The sequence below is a fragment of the Papaver somniferum genome, chromosome 1 (genome assembly GCF_003573695.1).
Source record: "Papaver somniferum cultivar HN1 chromosome 1, ASM357369v1, whole genome shotgun sequence".
Taxonomy (NCBI): domain Eukaryota; kingdom Viridiplantae; phylum Streptophyta; class Magnoliopsida; order Ranunculales; family Papaveraceae; genus Papaver; species Papaver somniferum.
In genome coordinates this window covers 59,225,049-59,250,956 of record NC_039358.1, presented here as the reverse complement: position 1 = coordinate 59,250,956, position 25,908 = coordinate 59,225,049, and the positions used below count along the sequence as shown (strand labels likewise).

The 25,908-nt window shown below is 37.3% G+C and overlaps 3 protein-coding genes across 3 annotated transcripts; 1 reads left to right on the top strand and 2 right to left on the bottom strand.

The window, feature by feature from the left end:
• The first annotated feature begins 11,779 nt into the window (after positions 1-11,779).
• Positions 11,780-13,264, top strand: LOC113318613 (ATP-dependent DNA helicase PIF1-like). The gene has a single exon (XM_026566828.1). It carries the CDS (start codon positions 11,780-11,782, stop codon positions 13,262-13,264), a length of 1,485 nt encoding a protein of 494 aa, XP_026422613.1.
• Positions 13,265-13,599: 335 nt separating this feature from the next.
• On the bottom strand, positions 13,600-16,087 carry LOC113288285 (pentatricopeptide repeat-containing protein At5g48910-like). The gene has a single exon (XM_026537280.1). The coding sequence runs from the start codon at positions 15,954-15,956 to the stop codon at positions 13,860-13,862; it is 2,097 nt and encodes a 698-aa protein (XP_026393065.1). The 5' UTR covers positions 15,957-16,087; the 3' UTR covers positions 13,600-13,859.
• A 1,455-nt stretch (positions 16,088-17,542) lies between these two features.
• On the bottom strand, positions 17,543-24,290 carry LOC113288277 (auxilin-like protein 1). The gene is made up of 8 exons (XM_026537267.1): positions 23,687-24,290; positions 19,521-22,962; positions 19,342-19,417; positions 19,125-19,222; positions 18,976-19,041; positions 18,797-18,886; positions 18,552-18,728; positions 17,543-17,841 (listed from the first exon to the last, which is right to left on the bottom strand). The coding sequence occupies exons 1-8, from the start codon at positions 24,091-24,093 to the stop codon at positions 17,806-17,808; spliced, it is 4,392 nt and encodes a 1,463-aa protein (XP_026393052.1). The 5' UTR covers positions 24,094-24,290; the 3' UTR covers positions 17,543-17,805.
• Between the last annotated feature and the right edge of the window lie 1,618 nt (positions 24,291-25,908).

The window sequence follows — 25,908 nt, the reverse complement described above, 5'->3', positions numbered from 1 at the left end:
TAAGTGAAAAATACTATAACCCCCTACTATATGGGTTCAAACATATAGAAGCCCCACTATATGGATCATCCACTGTCAACTCCATATTTTAAGAAAATGATATTACTAGGCCCAAAAAATCAATTTTTCTTCAGATCTGTCCCATAATTAATTATTACGAATTTTAATAATACCAAGACTACCCTTTAGTATTTATACTAGAGGAATATCAGAAGATATTTTCATTTTCTATTTCATTTTCTCTCTCCGTCTAAACCAGAGCTGCTCTCATAGATTCATTTTCTAGGATTTTATCTATTCGGTTGTACAAGATCTAATCTTCTGATTTGATTTCACATCAACAATTTGCAAGCAAATCGATCTGTGATTTAGAAAGAATCAATTATGTATAGAGATTTTTGTTCTACTCTATCTTCTGCTAAAAGAATTTAGTGGTTTTCGATCTATGTCATCTATGGCTGCCGATGTACGACGAAGAGGAAAAAATGACATTGATCTCTACTTATGTATCTGTATCTACTGATGATGTTTCCAGATCATCATTTGTTTGTGAATAAGTCGAAATCGAGATGCAGAGACAATAAAATTCGTCATCAACTATTAGATCTGAAGATTCAACAACAAAAAGCTGAGAAAGATAAGTTTCTCCCTTCTAATCATGTTTAATTCAATTAAAATTCCTAGTTATGTGATTCGAAAATAAAATTGACTCTAATTTGTTGTTTCGAAGCTACTTCAGGTAAGGTTTTCTATTTGATTCAATAGGTTTTCCTGATTTAGTAGTTCTACTTTCTTAGTTTGATAAGGTTCTGATTTTTGTTTCGTTGACTTTATTCAGATGGGAGAAGAACATTATTTTTATTGAATCAACAGGTTTTGAATCTAAGTATGTTTAGGTTTGTTGTTTGTTTCTGCCGATTTGTTGATAATACTAGTTAAATTCTCCATTTAATAAAAACGTTGATCTTTCATAATTATAATGGAGCTAGTTGTGGACTCTTGTTGGTGTTTTTATGTTGCTTATCTTGACTACACATGTTGAGTTTGGTTAACGAATCTATGGTGGTGTTGATGGTGGAGATGCAGGTTCTGGAGGAGTATGTGGTGGTAGAGGTGGTGGTATTGGAGCAGGTTTGAAAGAGGATTTTGAAGTCAGTGGTGGTGTTTTTCAGAATTGATGAATTGAAGGAGATGATGAGAAGATAAAGGATGAACTATTTTAAGTTTCTACTACTGGTGCTAGTGGTGACATGTAATTAGCTGATTTCACAAGGTTCTCTTCTTTTTTAAATGTTTATGTTTTTGTTGTGATCAAGGTTAACTTTTTCTGATAAATTTACTACGGTAGCATCCCTGTCAATGATTGGTTTTTACTGTTGACTTATGCATCCTTATAAAGGTAGTATATGGATTCTGTAATGTATATCAAAGGGGTCGATGCTTTCCGTTGAATGAATGTATATCAAAAGGTAGTATATGGATATAGGTCTGCACATTACATCTGTTTAACTGCACATTAGACAAGCCATATGCATGACAGTTTGCACATTAACTAGCATTGGCAGACTATATATGTGTAACTAGTAGTTACACATCTAATCAAATGTGTAACTTCTAGGTACACAAGCTAAATGAATGTGTATCTACTAGTTACACATGCAAATTAGATGTGTAACTTATAGTTACACATGTTAATTTGATGGGATATGCATATGTAACCTAATATGAAACTTCTATCTAACTGTAACATTTTTAATTTTACCTTCTTTTTGTAGAGTCTGTAACTCTGTAAGGGCGAACTATTAAGTTTTGTATACTTGCTCTAGTTTATTCAGTTATGAGATAGATTTGACTATTCTATGTCCATTGGTTTTTGATTTTTGGATGTCCTGTTTTGTTCATTTGTATGAGAAGTTTTCTAGCTGCTATGGTACTGATATCATTTGCTTGTCATGTATTTACTAAGAAGGCTGACCCAAGGTGCTGGATAACAAAGCTTCCAAGGCTGTCAAAGCTGGAGCATCAACCATTAAGAAGAAGGCTAAGAACATCTGCACATCAGTCACATTTCACAGGCCAAAGACATTGCAGAAGGCAAGGAATCCCAAGTACCCATGTATTAGTGCATTACCAAGGAACAAGCTTGACCATTACCAGATCCTGAAATACCCACTCACCACCGAGTCCGCAATGAAGAAGATTGAAGACAACAACAAGAAGAAAACAAGGATGCTTTCAAGAAGATGTACAACATCCAGACAGATAAAGTGAACACCGTTATCAAGTAAGCCTTCTTGATTACTTACGACTAGATACTTCTTTTTCTTGAAAGGTAGTATACGGATATAGGTCTGGAATGGTTTCACTTAACTCATACATCTGTTTAACTGCACATCACACAAGCCATATACATGACAGTTTGCACGTTTAACTAGCATTGGCAGACTATGGATGTGTAACTAGTAGTTACACATGCTAATTAAATATGTAACTTCTAGGTACACAAGCCAAATGAATGTGTATCTACTAGTTACACATGCTAATTTGATGGGATATGCATATGTAACCTAATTATGAAACTTCTATCTATTATAGTGGTTATATTTATGAAATTGAGGAAAGAACATCAAGTCCTAGTAGTAGAGAGTAGTAGTGGATGCAGATTAGACTAATTAGATGCAGGTTATACTTATAGTTACACATGCTAATTAGATGTGTAACTTCTAGTTACACATGATGATTGTATGTGTAACTTATGCTAATATGCATGTGTAACTATTGTTTACATATGACATATGCATGTGTAACTACTGATTACACATGCATTTTGTTTTCCTGGGTTCATATCTATACCCTGCTGAATCAGTTGTGTGATCATTTTTTGCGATATTAATGTGCTAGCACAAGGTTCTCAGGTGTTTGTATTATTCTGCCAGTATAATTACTATCTGAAGCTTTACTTTTTGTTGCTTAAAATTTCCGTTGTCATCGATAATATGAAAATGGTTTAGGTACATCTAGACTAGCGCTGTAAAACGTCTTTCTGTTAATACAGTGCTAACAGCGTCTTTCTGCTGAAGCAGTGATATCTTAATTAAGAGCTTCTCATTCACTTGCAAGGTTAACTGTATTATTTTATGACTGGTAATTGCTTGATAGTCACCTCTCGTTTTTGCTAGTGTTATTCATTTAGAGATGGATTTGCTGATTTTATGTTGACATATCTAAGTCTGATGCATGTGTAACTCCTAGTTACATAATTTAGATGCATGTGTAACTGCAAGTTACACATGCTAATTAGATGTGTAACTTTTACTTACACATACTGATTTTGGGTACACATACCAATGTGCATGTGTAACTCCTAGTTACACTAGTCATATGCATGTGTAACTGCTAGCTACACTAGCCAGATGAATGTGTATCTCCTAGTTACACATGTTATATGCATGTGTAACTCCCAGTTACAAAATTCAGATGCATGTGTAACCGCTAGCTACACTAGTCAGATGCTTGTGAAACTGAAATATACATTGTTTTATCTACTGTTCATTTTAATCGTATAAATACTGATTGCTTGTTGTTATATTTCAGGTTTTAGATAACTTCACAAAAGCTAATTGCTTAAACGTGGTAATGGTCTCGCTGGAACTGGAGTTGACGCTGAATACACAAGTCAGATGCATGTGTAACTCTCAGTTATACTAGATAGACACATATGTAACTCTCAATTACACTAAACAGATGCGTGTGTAACTTCTTGTTACACATGCTAAGAAATTATTGTAAATGAATATTAAAGTAATAATTGTATTTTTTTTTGTGTTTTTTTTGATGTCTAGTTTTTTGCATATATATACAAGTGTAACTTTGCATTACACATATCATAAGGATGTGTAACTTCTGGTTACACATGCCATATGCATGTGTAACTTCTATTTACACCTTCGCACTGTATTTTAATAATTTCGGGCCTAGATTTAATAATTTTGGGCCTAAATTTAAATTTTATTTAATTATGGGCTTGACAATATGCATAAGGGTAGCAAGGTCTTTTAAAAACTCGGGACCTAGATTTAAACTTTTTTTAATTAAGGGCCTCATATTATGAGTTATCCATGGGTTGGGCCTGAGCCTAATTTTCCCTAATTATAAACTACGCCGGATGGGGCGTTCAGATAAAGTCCGCCTGACACGAGCGAACATTAACTTCGTTTCACTCAAACGAACTATTTAAACTCCATTTCACATATAAGTTGGAATCCAAAAATAATGTGGCAAACGGAAGTACGTACCTAGTAGGACATGTGCAACCATTTAAGAAAAAGGAAAGAGTATTAATTTTTTTGAGTTTCGTCGTGACATGTGGGGATCATGGTCATGATTGCTTAGCTAACATCCTATGTGTTTTGATAAGATTGCTTTGCTAACATCAGGCGTTGATATTAAATCCGCCCCATCAGGCGGTGATATGATGTGCACCCGTCAATCGCGCGTAATTTGAACACCCGTCTGATATCAGACGTACACTAAACATCCACAGCAGGCGTTAATATTATGTATGCCCAGTTCAAAAGTGGATTATACGTTCCCCCGAATATGAGACACGGATTATACATGCACTTGGTTTCAGGCTTTGATTAAACGTCCGCTCGACCAAATTTTGCTCCTCTACCGTAGCGTGACACCACGGGGGTAAACCAAAAATTTTTAATTTTTTTTTGATTTTTTCTCTTTAGCTATGCTCGCATGACTGGAGTTGCTTTAATAGACCGAAACTCACACCTTGTTTGTTTATTCCTGACCTATCTGAGTCGTCTGGATCTGATGAAAATCACCTGAATCATCTGGATCTGGTTCAATATGGTTGTTTTTTGAGTCGGATATTACTCAAAAATATGTGACTCAGTGGGTTGGTCATGAGAGGATATTTCCATACCTGGCTCAAACGGGTCTGAGTTAGGGATTAGGTATGAGTCAGATGTCAAGTGATATCTGACTCAAAACAAAAAACAAACAGTATGACATCTGACTTGTGGCGAGTCAGGGGTTCACTCAGATCCAAATCGCGAGTCAGATACAAACAAACATGATGTTGGTGTCTGCCCAAATTTTATCCCCACCTCGCTTCTCACTTCGGATTTGTGAAAGATACTTCTACTTCTGGTTGCCAAACATGGTGCAGTATAAGCATTTTCTGAGTAGAAAACTTGGAACACATTCCTGTCTTTCAGAGTTCAGGAAACTTAACACAATCTGGTGCTTCAAAGTTCAGAGTTTAGACTTGAAACCTCTGACATATGAAAATACTAAACCACATAATTTCAATAGTACGATTGGTCTTGCATCTCGGTGGAGGACTATCAAATAGTAAGTTTGGGTGTATTTGATAGATGCATTTGAACCTCCAGAGAAAATTACTAAAGGCACCCCAGAAGTATGTTGGAAATGCCCAATAAAACTGTTATTTGCACCCCCTCCCCCCAGAAAATTACTAAAGGCACACAAAATTGGATTTGGGCACCCCCAAGAAAAGTGCTAAAAGGACCCAATTTCTGCTAAGGGGCACCCATCTTCTTCAACAATTCAAATCTGGTTTTTGGTGGGAAAAGTTAGGGCAGAATTAGGGTTCGATTTTTGACTGATTTCTGGACAGATTCAACCGCTGGATTTGGTACAGATGGACTCTATCTGACTAAACAGGGATGGTATGTATGTTTGATTCGATTAAATTTGACCAGATTTGTTGGATATTTGAGAAAACAGATTCTCGGGTTTTGTTGAGCTACTCTTAAGCAGTTTCGTGAGAGACTAAATCCCTGAATTTTGATGGGCTGGACATATTAGAGGATAAAGAGGTGGTAGGAGTGATTGGATCGATCAAAATTGGTTGGATACCCGGATTGAAGGAAAACAGAGCTGCGGGTTTTGCGTGGTCCTGTTTTTGGAAGTTTCTTGGAAGAAAAAGGAAATAAGATTTCCTGAGAGATTTATTTCTATCACAAGATGGATTCTGAGTGATCTAGATAGCTCAGATACATGTAAAGAATCAACAGGAGAATGGAAATGTTCCACCTCCACTTTTCCTATTTGCCACCTTCATCAAAATTTCTAAAGTAATTCTAGCTTTTCCTATTTACCACCTACAAAGTCAAATTAAATTTGACTATAACTGTCATCACTAATTTGTTTTCTTCTCCCTTAATCTCTGTTTTCATTAAAAATTCATTTAAAAATATTAATCCTAGATTTGAATTTTGTTTAGTTAGAACACCATTATGTTTATTATTATTTCTTATCTCCTATCTTTTATCATTAAAATCGTAGAGCAATCAACGATTTAATCGATAAATAATCCGTAAACCATTATCATGGAAGATTTCACGATTGGAATCCAGGGCAAGATATCAAATAGTTAGATTAGTTAAATTGAACATCCAACATGATTATATTTATTAAACTGAAAAGATATTCATCGAAGAAGGTTTGGAGATAAGTTAGTAATCAACTTAGGTTGTTTAATTAGGATCTTTTTATTTATTTCCGTTCAACGGTTTCCGGACGACTACAAAGTATTTTAGTCGTCCAGATCCTAGTTAGCAATTCGGGGTACGGGTAATAGTTCGGGACGGCATACGTACGAGAATTATACGGATTCAGATAGGTGGGATTCGGTCAAAAATCCAGTCAACGGTTCGTTGTTCGGACAGTAGTTCGGAACGGCATACGTACGTGTATATTCGGTTTATACATGTGAGTTCGACACTTAAAATTTGGCTTACATATATGATAAATTGATAAGTATTATGACCTTATTACGAGACTAATTTTATTTGTATATGATTTATTTATAAGATGGAAAAAAAACATTTTAGCGTGATTATTTAACAAGAAGTAAACAACTTAATCGCATAAATGTATTACAAAACGAGTTTATAGATTTTTAAACAAAAATCAACAAATAAAACACTGGTTAAACAACTACTACTAGAAAATTTTAACTGAACTATTGTATTTAAATATAAAGTATATAGAAAATCAAACAAAAACCAATCACAAGAACTCTGGTCAGAGAGTTACCTAAGGAGAGCGAGGTTGGACGTTCGAATCTAGTTCGGAAGTATCATTCGGATTCGATCAGTTCGTATACGTTTGCGAATCATTAGTGAGGTCCATATAATCCAGAAACTAGGTTCGGAGTTCAAATAGTTCAGAAATATCATTCGAATTCGGTCAGTTCGGATACGTTCGTGAATCATTTGGAAATGATTCGAAAAATTACTAACTATGGTCCAGATACGAACTGACTTTGTAAAAAAATAGATGGTTGCATCTGGATTAGGTACGTGCACACAACACAATGTTGAAGATTTGATTTAGAATTTAATAAGAAACCATAATATTAATGACGTATCATCTGGGTAATGCTACAAACTATACGAAAATTGACGTTCACTTCTCATCTCAAAACCATTATTAATTCAGGGAGTTCAATACTATGTCGGTACTGACCATGAAGGCATGAAAGAATAAACAGGGCTTAGCCACCAAGAATAATATCACCATAACATTGTCACTCCCATAACACTCTAAATTGATTGGATTAAAACATACTAATTGACAATTCTAAATTGGACTTTAACCAACACTGTCAGGAAGAGAGGCCTGATAAGATGAGATTTAGTTTTTTCCCTTTGGCGTTTTTTGTTTTTGTTTTTGAACATTCCTACTTTCTTTTGAGGCATGATAAAAAAATTAAACAAGATATAAGTGAAGACAGTGATCGGCCAGAGAGATGGAACAAAAGAACGGTGGAGAGATTGAGCACAAGAAAGTGGCCGGTAAAAATTAATTCACACCAACTTAGGGTTTTTAAAGTTTAGCTATTGGGGTGGTATAATTGTTGGGTGTAACAAGAAAGTCAAAAGTGTAGTATTTAGAAATATGAGAAAACATATGGGTGGCAAATAGGATAAGTGGGGGTGGTAATTAATGAGAGTGGCAAATAGGAAAAATGGGGTGGCAAATAGGTGGAACCAGTGGAAAAGTCCGAGACTTTTTGCCGAAGAAAAGAAGAGATTAACTCGGGATTTATAAGGTTTTTATGGTATATATAAAGGGTGTTCAAGTCCCAGGGAAGGTACATACAGTTTGAAAGAAGTTTAGGGAGCCATGGAGCGGGGAATTAGAGTTGCAGAAATTTATTTCTGCTCCTGCTGAAGAAAAACTGTTGCTAATAAGAACAACGTCTCGAATTTGTAACACTGCTACAAAACGCCCTTTGTAACAGGAAATTTGCTACGCCAAAACAACGTTTGAAATTCCATGTTCTGCACTTTTTACCTCTTTTAATCAACTTTTGAGCCATAAACATGTATTTTGAGCACGTGATTAATATGAGGAGCTAAACCCCTTAGCTAAGGCGATGGAGGAAGCCATTTTTCCAATTATTATGTGGTAATTTCTATTTAATTTAATTATTGCAATTCTTTTAAGATTTTTGCATTGAACAAAAAATCGACTATATGATTTTGATTAAATAGTTGTGTTCTCTCTTGATGGTACATGCTTAGCCTAGGGTTTTTGATGTTCCATACTTGCGATTAACAACTACTCTTTTGAAAATCTACTTGTCTAGGCAATATATTAGAATCAAATTGAATGTTTTGAGTTACATGATTATTGATTAAATTGAATCAATAAAATTGGTTAATGGTGGAATCCTTTGTCTCAGTTTCTCTACAAGTCCTGAAATCAACTTTTAATTGAGTTTTCTTTGTTTCAGCATTAAAAATTAAATTTGGAAACCAAATCTTCACAAGTCTTAACGAACCTTTTCTTATCATTGAAAACTACATCAGTTGTAACTCAAGATTAAAGTCTAAAAGTGTTATATGAAAATGGTTCGTCTGGCTAGTTTCGGCTAACCTTTCATGAACAAGTCATTATACACAATTCGGTTATGGTTCGTCATAACCAGAGTGTATATTTTATTGTGTTTATTTCAAGTCAAAGATTCATCTAACGGTGGATATTGATTGCTTGATTCCAAAGCTACCTTAGCTTAAATCTAAAGCAACCTTTGATCTTGAAAGTGTATAAAAGGAGAACCTCAAGCAACTGGGATCTTTGAATCCCTGACACTTTTCTTGTATGTCATAGTTGTAAACTAGAGTCGTCCTCTCCTTTAAACCTTTTTAGGTTTAGCGACTAAAAATACTTCGCTTAGGAATTCGTGAAGCCAGGCCCGACTATGTTTATCTTGATAGTTCGTATATCCTGATCTTGATACTAATTGTTGGGTCTCACTCCGATCAGGCAAGATAGATATAAATCACAAAGTTCTTCGTCTCGTACTTTGTGATTCCACAAGTATATTCCTCTATAACGATTCTTTGTTGAAATCAGAGTAGGTTTTACTTGTGAGGCGATAATATAGGATGCTCTTCGGGAGTCGTGAGACCTAGTCTACTGCAAACAATTTCCTATGTCATCTTGATCTAACTATCAGAACGGAAATCACATATAGGCTTTTTTGTGGGAGGAAGATTGGTTTAAAGTCTTCAATTGGGTTGAAGCAACTCTTAGGATGTGAAGGACGTCGGCTAAGGGAATCAATTGCGCAGAATCTTGCGAGATTCAAGAGGCGTAAGGAGCGCGACTGGTACTGAATTATTGTGACAGTGGCTTCGGTCTCAACTACATTCCAGTTCGAAGTATTGATAGTAGGCTAAAGTTTGTAGCGGCTTAATACAGTTTGGTGTTCAAATATGGACTAGATCCCGTGGTTTTTCTGCATTTGCAGTTTCCTCGTTAACAGAATTTATTCATATAATTGAAATATCACAGGTTGTACGTAAAATCAATCAAAGTAGATATCCATCTTAATTTTTGGATACGACTTGATTAATATTAGATATTGATCTTTGGAATCGTCCAAGAACTCTCACGGTATAATCATGTTCACAGACTTGTTTCCGTTTACATATTGATTGTGAGAGAAATAGATATAAACTCTATATATAATTCCTGATTCAGATTCATTAAGTTGGGACTCTCGGAACTGTATTTGAGTTTGGTCCATACACGTTTCCTAATAAAAAATTAGAGGTGTATTTTGGTACCCCCCGCATTTTCAATCGGTATCATATCAGGCAAACACGGAGAACCTAATAAGTTTGTGTTTGAAAGCGATTAAACCTGTAATCAATAAGTCAAAGTATGGTTTTCAATTTACTAAGAAAAGACTCATTGTACGTACTTCCCAGAATAAAAACCAACATGGTAAAGAAGATTTCTTTATTCGGAAATTCATCTCTCTTGGGTGTAGAACCGAATATTTCACCAAACTTTCTTAGAAAACAATTATGCAACAGGTTTATTAACTGTCATGGTAAACCTGTAAAGAAAATTGTTTGTGCTCTTACGGTCAAGGATTCTGACAAAGAAACGTGCTCTCAATCCTTCCTTCACGACAGAGTTAACCTTCTTGAAGAACTACTTGGATCAAAAGAGCGAAGCAATGTTTACTTGAGAAAAGACTTGAGGAATGTAATGAAATAGAAAAGCTCTTGAAGACAAACCTTAATGAATCAAGAGATGATCTAATTCAAGCACTTTCAATGATTGAGAACATGGAAAAAGAAATATCTAGACTAAAATATATATATACACCAAGTATCTTTTTTTTAACAAGATCTTTAGTGACATTGTCGGTTTACCCTAACCGACACGTTTTGAACCAATCCGGATCAACTTGCTTCTAAGCCAAAACGAATTTTCATAGTAATAAAATCGATTTTGAAACCAATAAAACCGAGTTCATCAGGTTCTGGTATGGTTCAGTCAAAAACCAAGTCGAACCGTACCATGTGTAACCCTAGATAGCTTGGTAAGTCTACCTATCACGTCAAAAAAGGGATGCGAAAGAAACAAGCGACCACTATGGTTATCCCCTGATTATTTCGGATTTTTAATGTTCGACTCAGTAGTGTTGGTATCCGACATAATCCTAAAACTCATATTGACAGTGGATATGCTTTTAAATGTGGAACTAGGTATTAATAGACCGACACTTACACCTTGTTTGTTTAATCCTGATCCATCTGAGTCGTCTGGATCTGATGAAAATCACCTGAATCATTTGGATCTGACTCAATATATTTGTTTTTTGAGTCGGATATGACTCAAAAATATGTGAGAGTGGCTGGGTCCATGAGTCAGGGGTATTTCCATACCTGACTCAAATGGGTTTGAATCAGGGGTTAGGTCTGAGTCAAATGGAGTCATATCTGACTCAAAATAAAAAACAAATAGCCTGACATCTGACTCGTGGCGAGTCAGGGATTCACTCAAATCCAAATCGCGAGTCACATGCAAACAAACATGGGATTGGTGTCTGCCCGAATTTTATCCCCACCTTGCTTCTCACTTCCGAATTCTGAAAGCTACTTCTGGTTGTCAAACACGCTGTGTATAAGCATTTTCTGAGTAGGAAACTTGGAACACAATCCGGTCCTTTAGAGTTCAGGAAACTTGGAACACAATACGGTGCTTCAGGGTTCAGAGTTTAGTCTTGAAACCTTTGACGCATGAAAAGACAAAACCACATTTTCAATAGTACGATTGGTTTTGCATCTCGATGGAGGACTGACATATTGGTTCTCTTTTAAGGACCGTTTGCACCATCTAAAGTCATAAACCCCCCATCCAAAACCACATTTTTGAAGCAGAAGTATTTAGGGTTTTAGATTTGGGGAAAAAGTGAGCCAAAGGAATGATGATGAGATTTCTGAGACTAGTTCTACCTTCAAGACTTCTCAGTCTCAATAGATTTCTGGGTTTCAATAAATTTTCAACATCTCATTCTCAAATCATCAAGAAAAATCACAATTACAGAAATTGCAGTTTTCACCCTAGATACTTCAGTAATAAATCTTCATCAGAACAATTGGAAACTGCAAAGCTAACAAAACAACAAAAACAAGTTCTGGAAGAAGTTTCTAAAGGAAAATCAGTATTCATTACAGGATCTGGAGGTACAGGGAAGACATTTTTGCTCAAACAAATTGTTAATCTTTTGAAACAAGAAGTCCATAAACCTGATGAAGTTTTTGTTACAGCTTCAACTGGTGTTGCTGCTTGTGCTTTAAATGGGCAAACCCTTCATTCATTTGCTGGTATTGGTTTAGGAGAAGATGATGAAGATGAGTTGCTTGGTAGGGTTTGTAAAAATAAATTAGCTTCTCAAAGATGGAAACAGGTGAAAGCTTTAGTTATTGATGAGATTAGTATGATAAGTGGTGAACTTTTTGATAAGATTGAGTACATTGCTCAGATGTGTAAACCTAAAAGAAGGGGGGAAATTTGGGGTGGAATTCAATTGATTGTAAGTGGCGATTTCTTTCAGCTTCCTCCGATTATTAAGTACAGTAATGGTGAGGTTAAAGAGTTTGCATTTGAAGCTGAATGTTGGAATGAGAGTTTTGATTTGCAGATTGAACTTACTAGAGTATTCCGGCAATCGGATTCTCAGTTTATTGAGTTGTTGCAATGGATTAGGAAAGGTTATAGAGATGCTAACATGCTTAAGCTTTTAGATAAATGTTGTTTGAATGAATTGGTGAATGTCCCTTCGGACGTGCCTCGTTTGTTTCCGAGAAATGAAGATGTTAAGAGATTGAATAATGAGAGGTTGAAGAATTTGGGTAAGGAAATTGTTAGTTACAGAGCTGTGGATAGAGGGGTTAATCCATGGAGGAATCAGCTTCAACAAGGGATTGCACCAGATGTTTTGGAAATTTGCCTAGGTGCAAGGGTAATGTTGATCAAGAACAAAGATGTTGAGGCTGGTCTGGTGAATGGTGCAGTTGGCACTGTAATTGGATTTGATAGGGACTATGCAAGTAAAGTGCTTAAAAAAATGTGTGCAGAACGTATACGGCCCAAGGTGCGATTCGACTCTGGTTTGGAAATGGTGATTGAACCTGATACTTGGGAAGTGACGGAAGGAAATGAAGTTCAAGCGCAACGTGCACAGATTCCGTTGATTTTGGCGTGGGCAGTTAGTATTCATAAGTGTCAAGGAATGACTCTCGACCGTTTACAAACTGATCTGTCAAGAGCTTTTGGTTGTGGAATGGTTTATGTTGCACTTTCCAGGGTTAGGAGTTTGGATGGTCTTTACATGTCTGGTTTCAGTTCGTCAAAAATCAAAGCACACCCTAAAGTGTTGCAGTTCTATAAGGGTCAAATTGGGAGCTAAAAGAACAACACAGACGCTGCCTTGCTATGACATAAACCAATTTCATAACAACTTTTGCTAACATTTACTCCAAGTGGTGATCCATAACAAGTTTTTGTTGTATTTACTTATAGTCTGATCTGCACTTTGGCTACGGTACTAAATATATATCCTTGATGTGTTTCGTTTTAAAACTGTTCTCAAATCGCTATAGAATTTTTAAGAATACTGGAAACCTTGTATGCAGGCTGATTCAATTCTCCTTGAGCAATTCCAACTATTCCTTCCATTAATGTTTTAGCAGCTTTCGAGTTGTTCTGGATTAGCACAGAATAAGTTTCAGAATCTGCAGATGAGGTGCAGTCTGACAGGGTGTTAAGGTGATCTGAGTTGAGAACATAATTTCCAGATCAAACAGTGTCAAACTGGTTTCTTGAACTAACAACTCTTGGGACTGAATTTATTCCAAGTCTCCGGTGTCATTAACAGAATAAATAAGATTTTAACATTGGGTTTATCTGTTGCACAACTTATACATGGAAGAGCTGTAGTTGTTCCAACAGCTTAAAACCAAAAAAATGAGCCGATAAACTAAACCTCATGATGATCAATTCAATTACCAGAAGTCACGACATGAACAATGACCGTCCTTGAAATGATGAAACCGACTACGGTCTCTTATAATAATCTCTCTTCTTTCAACCTTGGCAATCAACTTCATTGCTGAATGACAATCTTTGCATATCCTCAGGTTCTCCACTATTCTTATCTGGGTATTTGGAGGAGTTTCCATGATCCCAAAGGCAACAGCCAACTTTTCGCTGTGGAAATAAAGATCTCTCGCCTTCTCTTCTTGCGGGATATTACGCAAAACAAGATCTGTATCAGGAACATAGCCATTATCTTTGATCCGTTTCATCAACTCCTCCAACTTCTCAAGTACCTCTTTAGAACGAGGGTGATCAGAAGAAACACCTGCAAAGAATTCATTCACTATTCCCCCAACCTCGATTAAACTACAACCTGGTTCTTTCTCAGTATCCATACTCTTCATCTTCCTTCTCACTCTGGTAACTTCTTCCCATTGGTTTCGACCAGCATAAATGTTTGACATCATAACGTAATTTGAGGAGCATTTTGGATCCAAAGCCGTGATTTTGTCCACCACAGTTTCTGCTAGAAGCATGTCGTTGTACATTCTGCATGCTGCAAGCAATGCACTCCACACAACGGCGTCTGGAGCTATGTGCATCTCCTTTATAATATTCAATGCATCATTCAACTGCCCAGACCGACCAAGGAGATCCACAACACATGTATAATGTTCCAATTGCGGCTCAATCCCGAACTCAACACTCATTCTATGGAATTGTTTCAAACCTTCTTCTACCAAGCCTCCATGTCTGCAAGCATTCAACAAGCCAATGAAGGTGAGCTCATCTGGTTTAACCCCTTCTTTAGGCATTTCATGGAACAGTTCTAAAGCCTCCTCTCCTTGCCCGTGTAATGCAAGCCCCTCGATCATAACATCCCAAGAAACAACATCTTTCTTCACCATGCTCTTAAAAACCTGTCGAGCACTTTCAATATCCCCACATTTTGAGTACATGTTAACCAAAGCTGACTTAACAAGTTGATTAGAACCAACCAAACCTCTACTGTCACCGTACGAATGAACCCATTGTCCCAAAGTTAGTGATCCAGCTAATGAACAAGCAGAAAGTAAACTGACAATAGTTCTGGAATTTGGACTAATCCCCTCAAGCTTCATCCTGCGAAATGCATCCAATGCTTCGTTACACAACCCATTCAACACATAACCAGAGATCATCACATTCCACGAGACCACATTCCTGACATCCATTTTGTTAAACAATGTTTTAGCAGAATCAAGGTCACCATTCCTAATTAAACCGGTCATCAAAGCATTGCCAGAAACCACTTCCGGTTCATTCGTTCTATTGTATAACAAAAATGCAGCATCTACTAACCCACACTTCACGTACGCATCAACCATACCATTGTTAATCAATGTATTGCACTCAAACTCAAGCTTAATAACATGAGAATGAATCTGGGCAGCTTCTTTAACAGCTAAAGCCGACCCGCAAGCACTAAACAGAACGGTAAAAGAAGACGCATCTGGCCAAACTCCTCTATTCAGCATAAGAATATAAAGCGCAACAGCTTCCAACTCCAAACCCGGAGCACACTTTGCGTATCCAGCAATAATTGAATTCCATGAAACAATATTTCGATCAATCATTTCGTTGAACACCTTTCGAGCAATCCCTATACGCCCACATTTAGCATACATGGACAGGAGAGCATTCTGAACAAATACATCATGAAATCCATACTTTAGAACATGGCTATGAATTTGCTTCCCTTCTTTAATCACCTTAAGAAGAGAACAAGCTTTAACAACTAAAGGAAATGTGTATTCATCAGGAGGAATATTTTCTTTCAGCATAGACAAATACAGGTTCAGAGCTTCTTCATGTTGATTATTTTCAATTCGAGTTCTGATATTAGAGTTCCATGTAAGTGGGTTCTTAGATGTTTCTCCATTTTTCACAGAAATACTATGAACAGAAATCTTTGAACATTTTTGAAGAATTTTTGTTGGTAATGGTTTTCTGGTGCCGGAACTACTCAAAACTGACGAATTATACAGAAATGTGCGAGGCAGAAGAATTTCTGCAATACCCATTCTTCAAATTGCAAAATACCTCTGATAAGTTATTACAGTATGTATTTTGATGTGAACAAACAACTGAATTGTACAGTGGATGTTCTTTATGTCTCTTTCATTAAGTATCCTGTTATAGGATCGGCATGTTCAATTAGAGGGGCGGCATGTGTGATAACAATCTCCCTTTAATTGGTTAGGGATGTCTTATAGAGGGTGTAAATTAACTACTTTACCCATTCTTTTTTGGTTGAAAAGACACAATTGTCCTCCCCTATTTCTAAACTTAATGAATCACAAAAATCAAACTGTTTTTTTTTTTCATCTTCATCTTCTCTTCTCCTCCTCCGTTAAAACTGAAATTTTCATCGTCCTCGATTAATCGGAAATTTGAAAAATTAATAATCATTGATTGAAAACTATAATAGAGACGCCGAAGAAGAAGGTTGACGAAGATTGAAGTTAGTTTTTTTATCAAAAATCAGGGCTTTGGAACAAAATTGAAATTTCTGTGTGGCATGTGAGTTACGGTTGGTAATAACGCGAATTGGAACCGTAACTATAGATTTGGTTGATGTTACGGTTCATTTAACTCAAATACCAACCTTAAGTTCTTGATTTTCAGAAAGAATGTTCAGTTACAATTCTTTTTTGCAACCGTAATTGATTTACGGTTGGTCTCGATACTTAAGTTACGAACGGTAATTCTTTCTGGATGTTTCATTTTTTTTGACGGTTTGTATTTGCATCACTGTTATCAACCGTAATTGAGTTACGACTTGTAACTCAATTAACCTTACCAACCGTAAAACATACTGTGTCTTAGCGATTTATCCGGCTCAAAAATTAGTTGAAATACCAACCGTAAGTCGGTTATGGTTGGTCTCTATTCATTAGTTACCAACCGTTATTTGTTACGGTTTCTATATGCTGTCATGTTTCAAACCGTAATTAGGTTACGGTTCGTACCGAATTTTTTTTTTCCAACCGTAATTGGTATTCCGATTGAATTTTCCCAAATTGAACCAGTTACGGTTGGTATTCGATAATTTACGAACCGTAACACAGAGTTACGGTTGGTCAAGAGCACAATTCCAACCGTAAGTTCTTCTGAAAATGTAAAAGTTTTTATTTTTTTACGTACTTTAGATAATTTTGAGCGACATATAGATATTCACCCATCTCAAATTTGTCACTGGAATCACTCATTTTGGTTGAGTGAATCAAAATGTAGGGTTTCACAAATATCACAAAAGCTTTTTTTTTCTTCTCCGAAAAAGCTGATTTTGATTTGTTTTGGAGTAAATATAAGTGAAATTTGATTATCAAAACTAAACTAGATTATCAACACTAAACCATGTAAGGGTCAATTTTTCAGTTTTTATTTTATAAGGGGCACTTGGAATTACCATGTAATGACCCTTTTTGTCCTATTCACTTGCCGTCCCTCTAATGGAACATGCCGCCCCTATAACATGATTGTTCATTAATGGACCGACGCAATGATTCGGATTTATGGACTGGAACCCTGTTCAAACAAAAATTACTGCACAGTTTAAAGAGTAATTTTTGAGATCATAGATTTGCCATTTGGAAGGAACACCGAGTGAATAAATTATAATTAGATTTCCAAACTGATTTGACAAAGTTTTCTGGAACTACACGTGACTGACTATACTAGAGCTGTGGCCATATACAAGAAAGAATGCCTGCAAAAAGCTCTAAACAAAATAAATATTTACTTCACTACTAATTAAGATTTTAAAATTACAAGAATGTGACCCCCCCAAACCCAAAACTATCGGCATGCACCAGCAAAAAAGAAATGCAGAAGCCTCCACTATTTGCGCTTCCTACGAGGCCTTCACTATTAGCGCTCCTCTGAGTTGAATTTGTTCCAAGCCTCCTGTGGCATTAAAAAAATAAAACAAATGAGGATTTGAAGAACATTTCGAATTTCGAAACAAACTTTGACAAGGTGGGGAAAAAAGTACAAGTAAAGATGATAAAAAACGATTTGTACTGCAGGATAACAAGATCCACACAAGATAAGATGTAACACAGCCAGAAAACAAATAAGAGGAACTTCTTTCTTCTTTTTGGCGCTTTATTTCCATTTAGCTAACAAGGTGGGGTATTTCTTTTCTTTTTATGAAATTCTGATGACTTTACTGGCAAATGACACTGTCACGCCTGAGTAGCATACTTCAGAATTCATCAGTAGATCCCTAAAATTTCTGCTCGACCCTCTAGCCTTGAGAACTTTCTTCCTAAATTAAGGAGGTCTGCGTACCTAATTAAGTGTGACAGGTGAGTAGTAGTGAAGACATGCCGAGAATTAATATATTACCGTAAGGCTTACACGGCATTTGTTTTGAACACTTATAATTGTCTGTTCATGTTTAAAGAGGGGATTGTCGCAGCCATAACAAGAAGTACCTGTTGAGGTCCCTAAGCAACAAGACGGATGAAAAGAATACCAACTAGGGCAGTAAGGTAAGTACTAGGGGCATAAGTCTTTAAAGTTGAGCAAACCATTGACAGGAACCAGATGAGACTTGTATGAAGAGAAATGCATTCTCCAGTTGATGTTTATGAAAGGGCCAAAAAATGCACCTTTAAAAGATCGAAAACCTTCTCGCATATGTACTTCTGCTGAATGGTAGCACCTCGTTGCTGCAATTTATCGGGATGGACACAAAGAGTGGCTTTCCTGTAGGCTTTCTTTACGGCAACAGCTGTTATCACTTCTGTCAATGGGACTGGATGCCAACCACTGTCCGGACCAAGGATCTGCCAAAAAGAGCAATAAGTAAGCAGAACAAGGATACTAAATACCATTATAAAACCACAGCACATACATATTGCAACGTCGACAGCAATGCTCGCAAGTTTCCTTCTTTTCCATTCGACCACCTTCTGACCTCTGCATCCAGAGTATCTGAGAATCTCTGCAATCAAAATTCAAAATTAGATCTAGAATATTTATTCAAAGTCAATGGTCTATAGAGATTCTTAAGAGCGTGAAAAGACTATATACATTTCTCTCTGCTTGCTCTCGCTGAGCAAGAAGATCCCGCATGTTCTTTTCTGCTAAAGCCTTTGCCTGGAAAGAGAACAGAGAGCATGAGAACATTTTGGTTTAGGGAAACCAATCCATCCACCTTGAAAGGAAAAGATTAGACTTACCGCACGCTCAACTGTCCGTTGATGCCTCTCTAACCTAGCTTTACACCTCTGAGCTGATTCAATTTCGGCTCCTTGATATCGCTCGCTAACGTTGGACGCTGCAAAATGATATTGAAGAAAAATATTGGGAACGGTAGCGGAAACATAAATGAAACCTGGTAAAAATAGATGCTGAATCATGTAACCATTTCTGAGGCAGCTTAATATAACCACACACCATGGTTGGAAGAGTTAGAGTTTCTCTGGAAACTATTGGAAGCGCCTGAGCTTTGGTGTTGAGTATCCCGTAAATCCTGTAATTAATTAGTTAGTTACCATAAGAATGAATGACATCAAAGCATATTCATAAAGGAATAGTAGATGCAATACCATACAGTTTAAAATGATTGTACTCACAGAGAAAGATGAACTGTGCCTTATTCCACTATCCCTGGAAGTAGATGAATACTTCTCGGAGTAAGTTCTTTCTGTCCGATCTCTTGCACCAAAAGCAGCCTTATCAGACTTCAGTTTTTCTGCAGCACGCTCCCTAGCCTCTGCAGTTGCTCTCTCCACAGCAGCACGCTCTAACCTAAGTCTGGCATCACGCTCTGCCCTTATCTTGCCTTCAGTAAAAGACTTCTCAGCTACTGATTTCTCCCGTGCCACGGCAGAAGCCCTATCTAATCTTTCTCGGGCCTCAGCAACAGCTCTTTGCCTAGCTTCAGCAGTTGCTCTCTCAACTGCTGCCCTTTCCGCTCGTTCACGGGCATCAGCAAGTGCCCTTTCACGTGCTTCCCTTGTTGCTCTTTCAACAGCCATCCTATCTTTTTCTCTTTCCCTTTCCCTTTCTCTATCCTCTTCGACCTTTCTCAAGCGCTCTACCTCACGGTCCCTTTCTCTTTGCATCCTTTTTTCCTTCTCCCTCTCTTCCAGCGAAAGTGATTCAGCCTTATTTTTTTTCTCGATATTTTTACTTGCATTAAGACCATTCGCATCCATAACATTAGTGGGATGAGCTGCTTCCAGTTTCCTCCCATTTTCAACCAACTGCTTCTTTCTCTGGGCTGCACAATTGTTCTCTTCCTGTTCAAGAGCACCTTGGGACATTTTCTTACTCCTCCCAATTTTTTCTTGCGAAACGACGGTTTGAACTTCTGCAAAATTCTTTTCACCGTCCTGTAACTTAGTCCCACGATCAGCTTCCCTAATTTTCTCGAGATCAGGTTCGCTCGACATTTGAGCTAAAACTTTATCTTCATCCTGCCTACATGCTTCTTCGGCTGCCTTCTTTGTATTCCCACTATCAGCATTCTCTAGGCATCCAGCTGACGCTTTCAGATTCTCCTCACCCTTACTATGCACAAGAGCCTCTTGAGCTGCTTTCGCATTCTTCTCATTCTCCTCCCTCTTGAGCTCTTGTTGTCTCCTCAAGTTTTCTTCCTGCTCACGAGCCTCTTTTACTTTTCGCTCTTGTTCTTCCCTCTCACGAGTCTCTGTTTGCCTCTTTTCAAATTCCTCCTCCTCTTCTCGTAGTCTCCTTTCAGTTTCCTCCCTCTCGAGAGCTTCTCTTAGTCTCCTTTCATTTTCCTCCCTCTCGATACTCTCTCTTAGTCTCCTTTCATTTTCCTCCCTCTCGAGACTCTCTCTTAGTCTCCTTTCATTTTCCTCCCTCTCGAGAGCTTCTCTTAGTCTCCTTTCATTTTCCTCCTTCTCAAGAGCTTCTCTTACTCTCCTTTCATTATCTTCCTTTTCACGAGTTTCTTTTAGTCTCTTCTCGTTTACCTCCCTTTCATGAGCTTCTTTTAGTTTCTTCTCATTTTCTTCCCTTTCAAGTTCCTCTTTAAGTCTTCTCTCATGTTCATGAGCTTCCTCTCGTCGCTTCTCTTCTAGCTCCTGGGCTTCCTTTAAAAGCTTTGCATCTTCTTCTTCTCTCTCTCGAGACTCTTTCAACCTCTTCTTGCTTTCTTCACGTTCATTTTCTTCTATTTGCCTCCTCTCATTTTCTTCTTGTTTGCGAGCCTCTTCAAGTCTCTTCTCATGTTCCTGCCTTTCACGTGCCATTTTTTCTCTCTCCTCGAATTCCTCACGTTTGCGTTCCTCTTCCTGAAATTGCTCAATTTCCTCCTGTACATGGGTCTGTTCAAGTTTAGACACAGATTCATTGCTAGGTTCCTTTAGCTTCTTTTCATCGTCTTCCTTCTCAAGTTCCACATTACAATGATTGTCATTTCTTTCATGATTGCAGACCTCTTGAGCAACATCCAATTCCTTTTCGTACTCTCCTCGCATATTAAGCTCGAGAGCTGCTTTTGTGTTTTCATCATGAGCTACTTCTGATTCTCTTCGAGTGGATTTCATGTCTTCTACACTTTCATGTTTGGAGGTCTCCATAACTGCTCTGTGAATAACTGTTTGCACTAACTCATAATATTGTTCCTCTACCTTCCATTCTCCATCTTCTTCTTCCCCATGGGATGCTTGCATTGATCCAGTGTCCTGCCTATAATTTTGTTCAGCCATCTCTTCAGATGCATTGACAATTTTCTTTCCAGTCACCCCCGAATCTTCATCAACCTCTACTACCCTCGAGGCCCTATCCTCCACATTGATACCTTTTATTTCCTTGTCAGCATGCTCAGGTATGTCATTAGGCTTCTCATTCGAAAATTGAGCTTGAGGTGCAGCTTCCAACTCCCTTTTTTTCATAGATTTAGACTCGTCCTTGAAACCCAACTTCTTACGATTTTGAAGGCCATCCTTCTTTCTTTCCATTAATTCTTTTGCACTTTTAAGTCTTGCTTGGGCAAAGTCCATTGCTTCTTTCATTGCAGCTGCAGAGGCTTCTGCGGATGAACTTGCATCTACTTCCACGTCAAAGAATTGTGCTGAACTATCACTAACAGCCCTTTGAAGGACAGAATTGTAAGAAGCCCTTGGGTGTGAAGCTGTATATATCTTGGAATCTCCTCGCCAAATAGATACTTTTGGTGGTGGTCTTGATGGAGGCGGTACATGACAGGGATTTGTCCTGAGATTAATTTCTGAGACTGTTACAAACCCCTTACTAGGATGAGTTCCATTTCCACCAGGCTTTGCTGGAGGTTCCAGAGCTCTCTCTGGAATATGAGTTACATGACAGGGATTTGTCTTAAGATTAATTTCTGAAACTGTTAGATACCCCTTACTGGGATGAGTTCCGTTTCCGCCAGGCTTTCCATGAGGTTCCAGAGCTCTCTCGGGAATACGAGTTACAGTAACAGACTGGCCTAAACTAGTATCCTTGAGATGGTTTTTCGGATGTATTGAATCACCTTCAGAAATCTGCCTCACAGCATGAGAGATAGGTTGGAATGAGGTAGTTTCCTTGTGATGGTTTCTTTGATGTACCGAATCACTTTCAGAAAGCTCTCTGACAGCCGGAAAGAAAGGTTCGTAGGAAATGGTCTCCTTGAGATGGTTTGTTTGATGTTTAGATATTTGTGCAATGCCATGATAGACGGACTGGTCTGATATGGTTTCCTCGAGATCATTTTCTTCATTTACGTGATCACCAAAATCCAAATCAAGACTATGGAATTTGGTTACCTGGTCCAATGTGTTGTCCTCTGCATTTTGAGAAGGAATGCTTTCATCAACTAAAAACGTAAATGCTGGAACAGAATTAAGTTGAGCTATGTGTGTGGTTGCAGTAATCTCGCCATCTCTGCTTATCTGATTAGACTTTTGATACGACACATTGAACTGCTTTACACCATCGGACTCGTAAGACTCTTCATTTGAGAAAGTTTGATTGGTTTCTGAACAAGCAGGATCTTCGTTTGACCCCTCTGAGGGAGAACCTGTTTCTGCCGAGGTCCTGCACATTCACCAAAACATGTTTAGAGAACAAACATGTAAGGTCCTTAACTATGTTCAGCCTATCAATTTCAGAGATGTTTGTTTCTTCCGGATAACATCAGGGATCAGACAAGTAAGAAATTACAACAAATTGTATACAATAAGTTCTTACAACTATAAGAACCAAATGATTCTATCCTTCATTGGTATCTAATTTCCCTGCTTCGTTACCCAATTCAACAACGGGACACTTCCAGCACTCAACCAAAAAGGGCAAGAACAAAATCTTCGAAAAACTCTTTCTAGCCAAATAATCCCAAATATCCTATCTCACAAAATTCTTGTCTCTCCATTTCTCCATTTAAAAGCATCTTACCACTAGGGCTTAACCCCATTAAAGAACCAAGAAACCGAAATACTCCGCTAACTATGGACTCAAATGCCTTGCAAAATGAATCTTTCCTAGCAACCCCATGAAAACCTAGGAATCTTATTCACTTTCTTTGTGATCAATTGTGAAACTTCCCTTTCTCCAAATTCAGCTCATCTCAATCAAAACCCTCCTCCCATCATCTCCATTACGACTAAAAACTAGTGTTTTAGCTGATTTCCCCAGTTCAACACTAACATTTTGTTCAACAAAAAATAGTACCAAAAAACAAAACAAGCAAAAAATAAGAGCAAACAACAAACAAAAAAACAATAAAATAAGAGAAATGAAATCGAAGCAAACAAGTGTTTACCAGGCATCATCAGAAGAACTTTCGCCGCCACCTCCTTTAGATTCCGCAGCTAACAATTCTTCATACGAGACAGCAAAATCCAACCCATTAAAACCACCAAAAACTTCAGAATAATCAAATTTCGAACTCCTCACATCAATCGAAACATCTTTTTCATCAACAACCGGAAGATCCAAAATAGGTATAGAAGAAACACGAGTTGAGTTAAAACCACCAAAAATCTCACTATAATCATCAATCATCCCAGAAGAACCAATACTCGGAACTCCAAATTTCGGCGGACCTCCAAATACATCATCATACACAGTCTTACTACCACCACCACCACCGCCGCCAGTATATCCATTTCCATTCCCTTTATTAGATACTTTCTTTGCTGAACTTTTCTTCACTGCAAAATCCGCCATGAGACAGACAGAGACCAATCACACTTTTTTCTAGGGTTTCTGAAATTTCTTTCTTCTCTCAACTCAGAGAAAATCTGAGTGGAGAATCAGAATCAAGAAGAAGATGAAAGGGAAAGGAGGAAAAAGGCAAACGATGTGAAAACGGAAATGGTTTTAGTTTAGAAGGAGAGAGGAAGGAGGAGGTGACTCTCTCTATGACTATTGACTATCTGTACTTTACTGTAGAGAACATTACTGGCTGTAGTGCTGTACCATTTTCTTTTCTTTATTTAACTAAATCGCCGATTTATACAATTTAACCGGTTATTCCGGTAATAATGTAGAAAGTGGGAATTCACTGTCATTTTTTCAAATTCCTGTAAAAATCTATTTTAAAAAATTGTGCATAATTTGGGATGGATGTTGGATGGGAAGTGAGACCTGGCTAGCCGGATTTGTTTATGAGAAATGGGTAGGGCTGTCAGTGGGTATTCGATATCCGTATCCGTTTCCGAACATCCGGATTCCGTTAGGTTAATATCCGACATAACAGTTATCCGATAACCTTAACGTAACGGATATCTGTTTATTAACATAACGGTATCGGTAAAGGGAGTTTCCGTTAGGTTAATATCTGATATCGTTAGTGTATAACTATATCATAAAATTTTCGGAAATTTTCGATACCTAATACCCTTTAGGTTTACTCTTTAGCCATTTGATTACGTCTCTCCTAAGTAAATATCAGAAATTATCGAATATTAACGGAAATTAGTGAATATTACCGGGAATTATCGGAAATTATTGAAAGTTTTTTGTATCATGAGTAGATAACGGAAATTAACGGAATAATTTCCGATAGCTTATCCTTAACCTTATCAATATTGAATTTTTGAATTCCAACGGATATTATCGGATACCGGATATCCGATAACCCTTAACCTTAACCTTATCGGTATTGTCAATATCCGACGGATTTTTATCCATTGACAGTCCTAGAAATGAGAATTGTTCTGGCTAGCTAACCATGGAGGGTTAGTCCAGTTGGCCAACGGATTGAATCTCCGCTCACGAGTCTGGCGATTTCATTAAATACTCCTTTCTTATGTAAATTTAGTTCAAGTACTTAATGTAATGTATCTTCTTTTCTAATAACAAAAAAAAGGAAAAAAAAAAAGTCTAGCTGGATTTGCTCAAGAAAAATAGGACTCGAACTTGAAAAAGTATTAAGTTAGATTTAGAGGTGAAATGGGAATTATTCCCTAAATTTTTGAGTTTCTATAATTGTGGATTTTTTCTATTTTGCTTTGTTTGAGTGAAAAAGTGCACACTTCTAAATAAAGATTAATTTGGGGCACCAAATGATACCTTTTGAATCTCTGTTTGGTTGATTAAACACAAAAAGGGATGTTAATGATGATGATATATGAGGACCACTCTAGTTAGTGTTAGCTACGTACCTAATATTATTACAAAAATGGTTATGAAAATCTATGTGATTATGTTGACTAAACACAAAAAGGGAGGTTACCTCCTTAATCCTGAATATTAGTGCTCTCAATCAGGAAATTGTTGATATGAGCAGTAGCCATCATAGAAATGCCAAATTGTGGCTGTTCTTGGTTTAGCAATAGTCATATATCATATAGGATGGCTCAATTATTTGATAGATGGATAAGTACTTTCGGTTTTTGTTTTAGACCTGTCCACGTCAGATTGTCCTATCTTTTTATTGTTTTACTCAGTTGTCTCTTTCATACCTCTAAGTGTCTCCCATGAAATTCTTTATACCCAAAAAGCGAGACCTTTCTTTTATAAATTGCTTGAATCAGTTCC

Coding starts and splice junctions, on each gene's coding strand:
- LOC113318613 (XM_026566828.1), top strand. CDS start 11,780: ATGATGAGATTTCTGAGACTAGTTCTACCTTCAAGACTTCTCAGTCTC.
- LOC113288285 (XM_026537280.1), bottom strand. CDS start 15,956: ATGGGTATTGCAGAAATTCTTCTGCCTCGCACATTTCTGTATAATTCG.
- LOC113288277 (XM_026537267.1), bottom strand. CDS start 24,093: ATGGCGGATTTTGCAGTGAAGAAAAGTTCAGCAAAGAAAGTATCTAAT. Junction 18,887..18,975: donor GAGAGCAAGCAGAGAGAAAT/GTATATAGTCTT, acceptor TTTTGATTGCAG/AGATTCTCAGATACTCTGGA. Junction 18,729..18,796: donor TGCTGTCGACGTTGCAATAT/GTATGTGCTGTG, acceptor TCTTTTTGGCAG/ATCCTTGGTCCGGACAGTGG.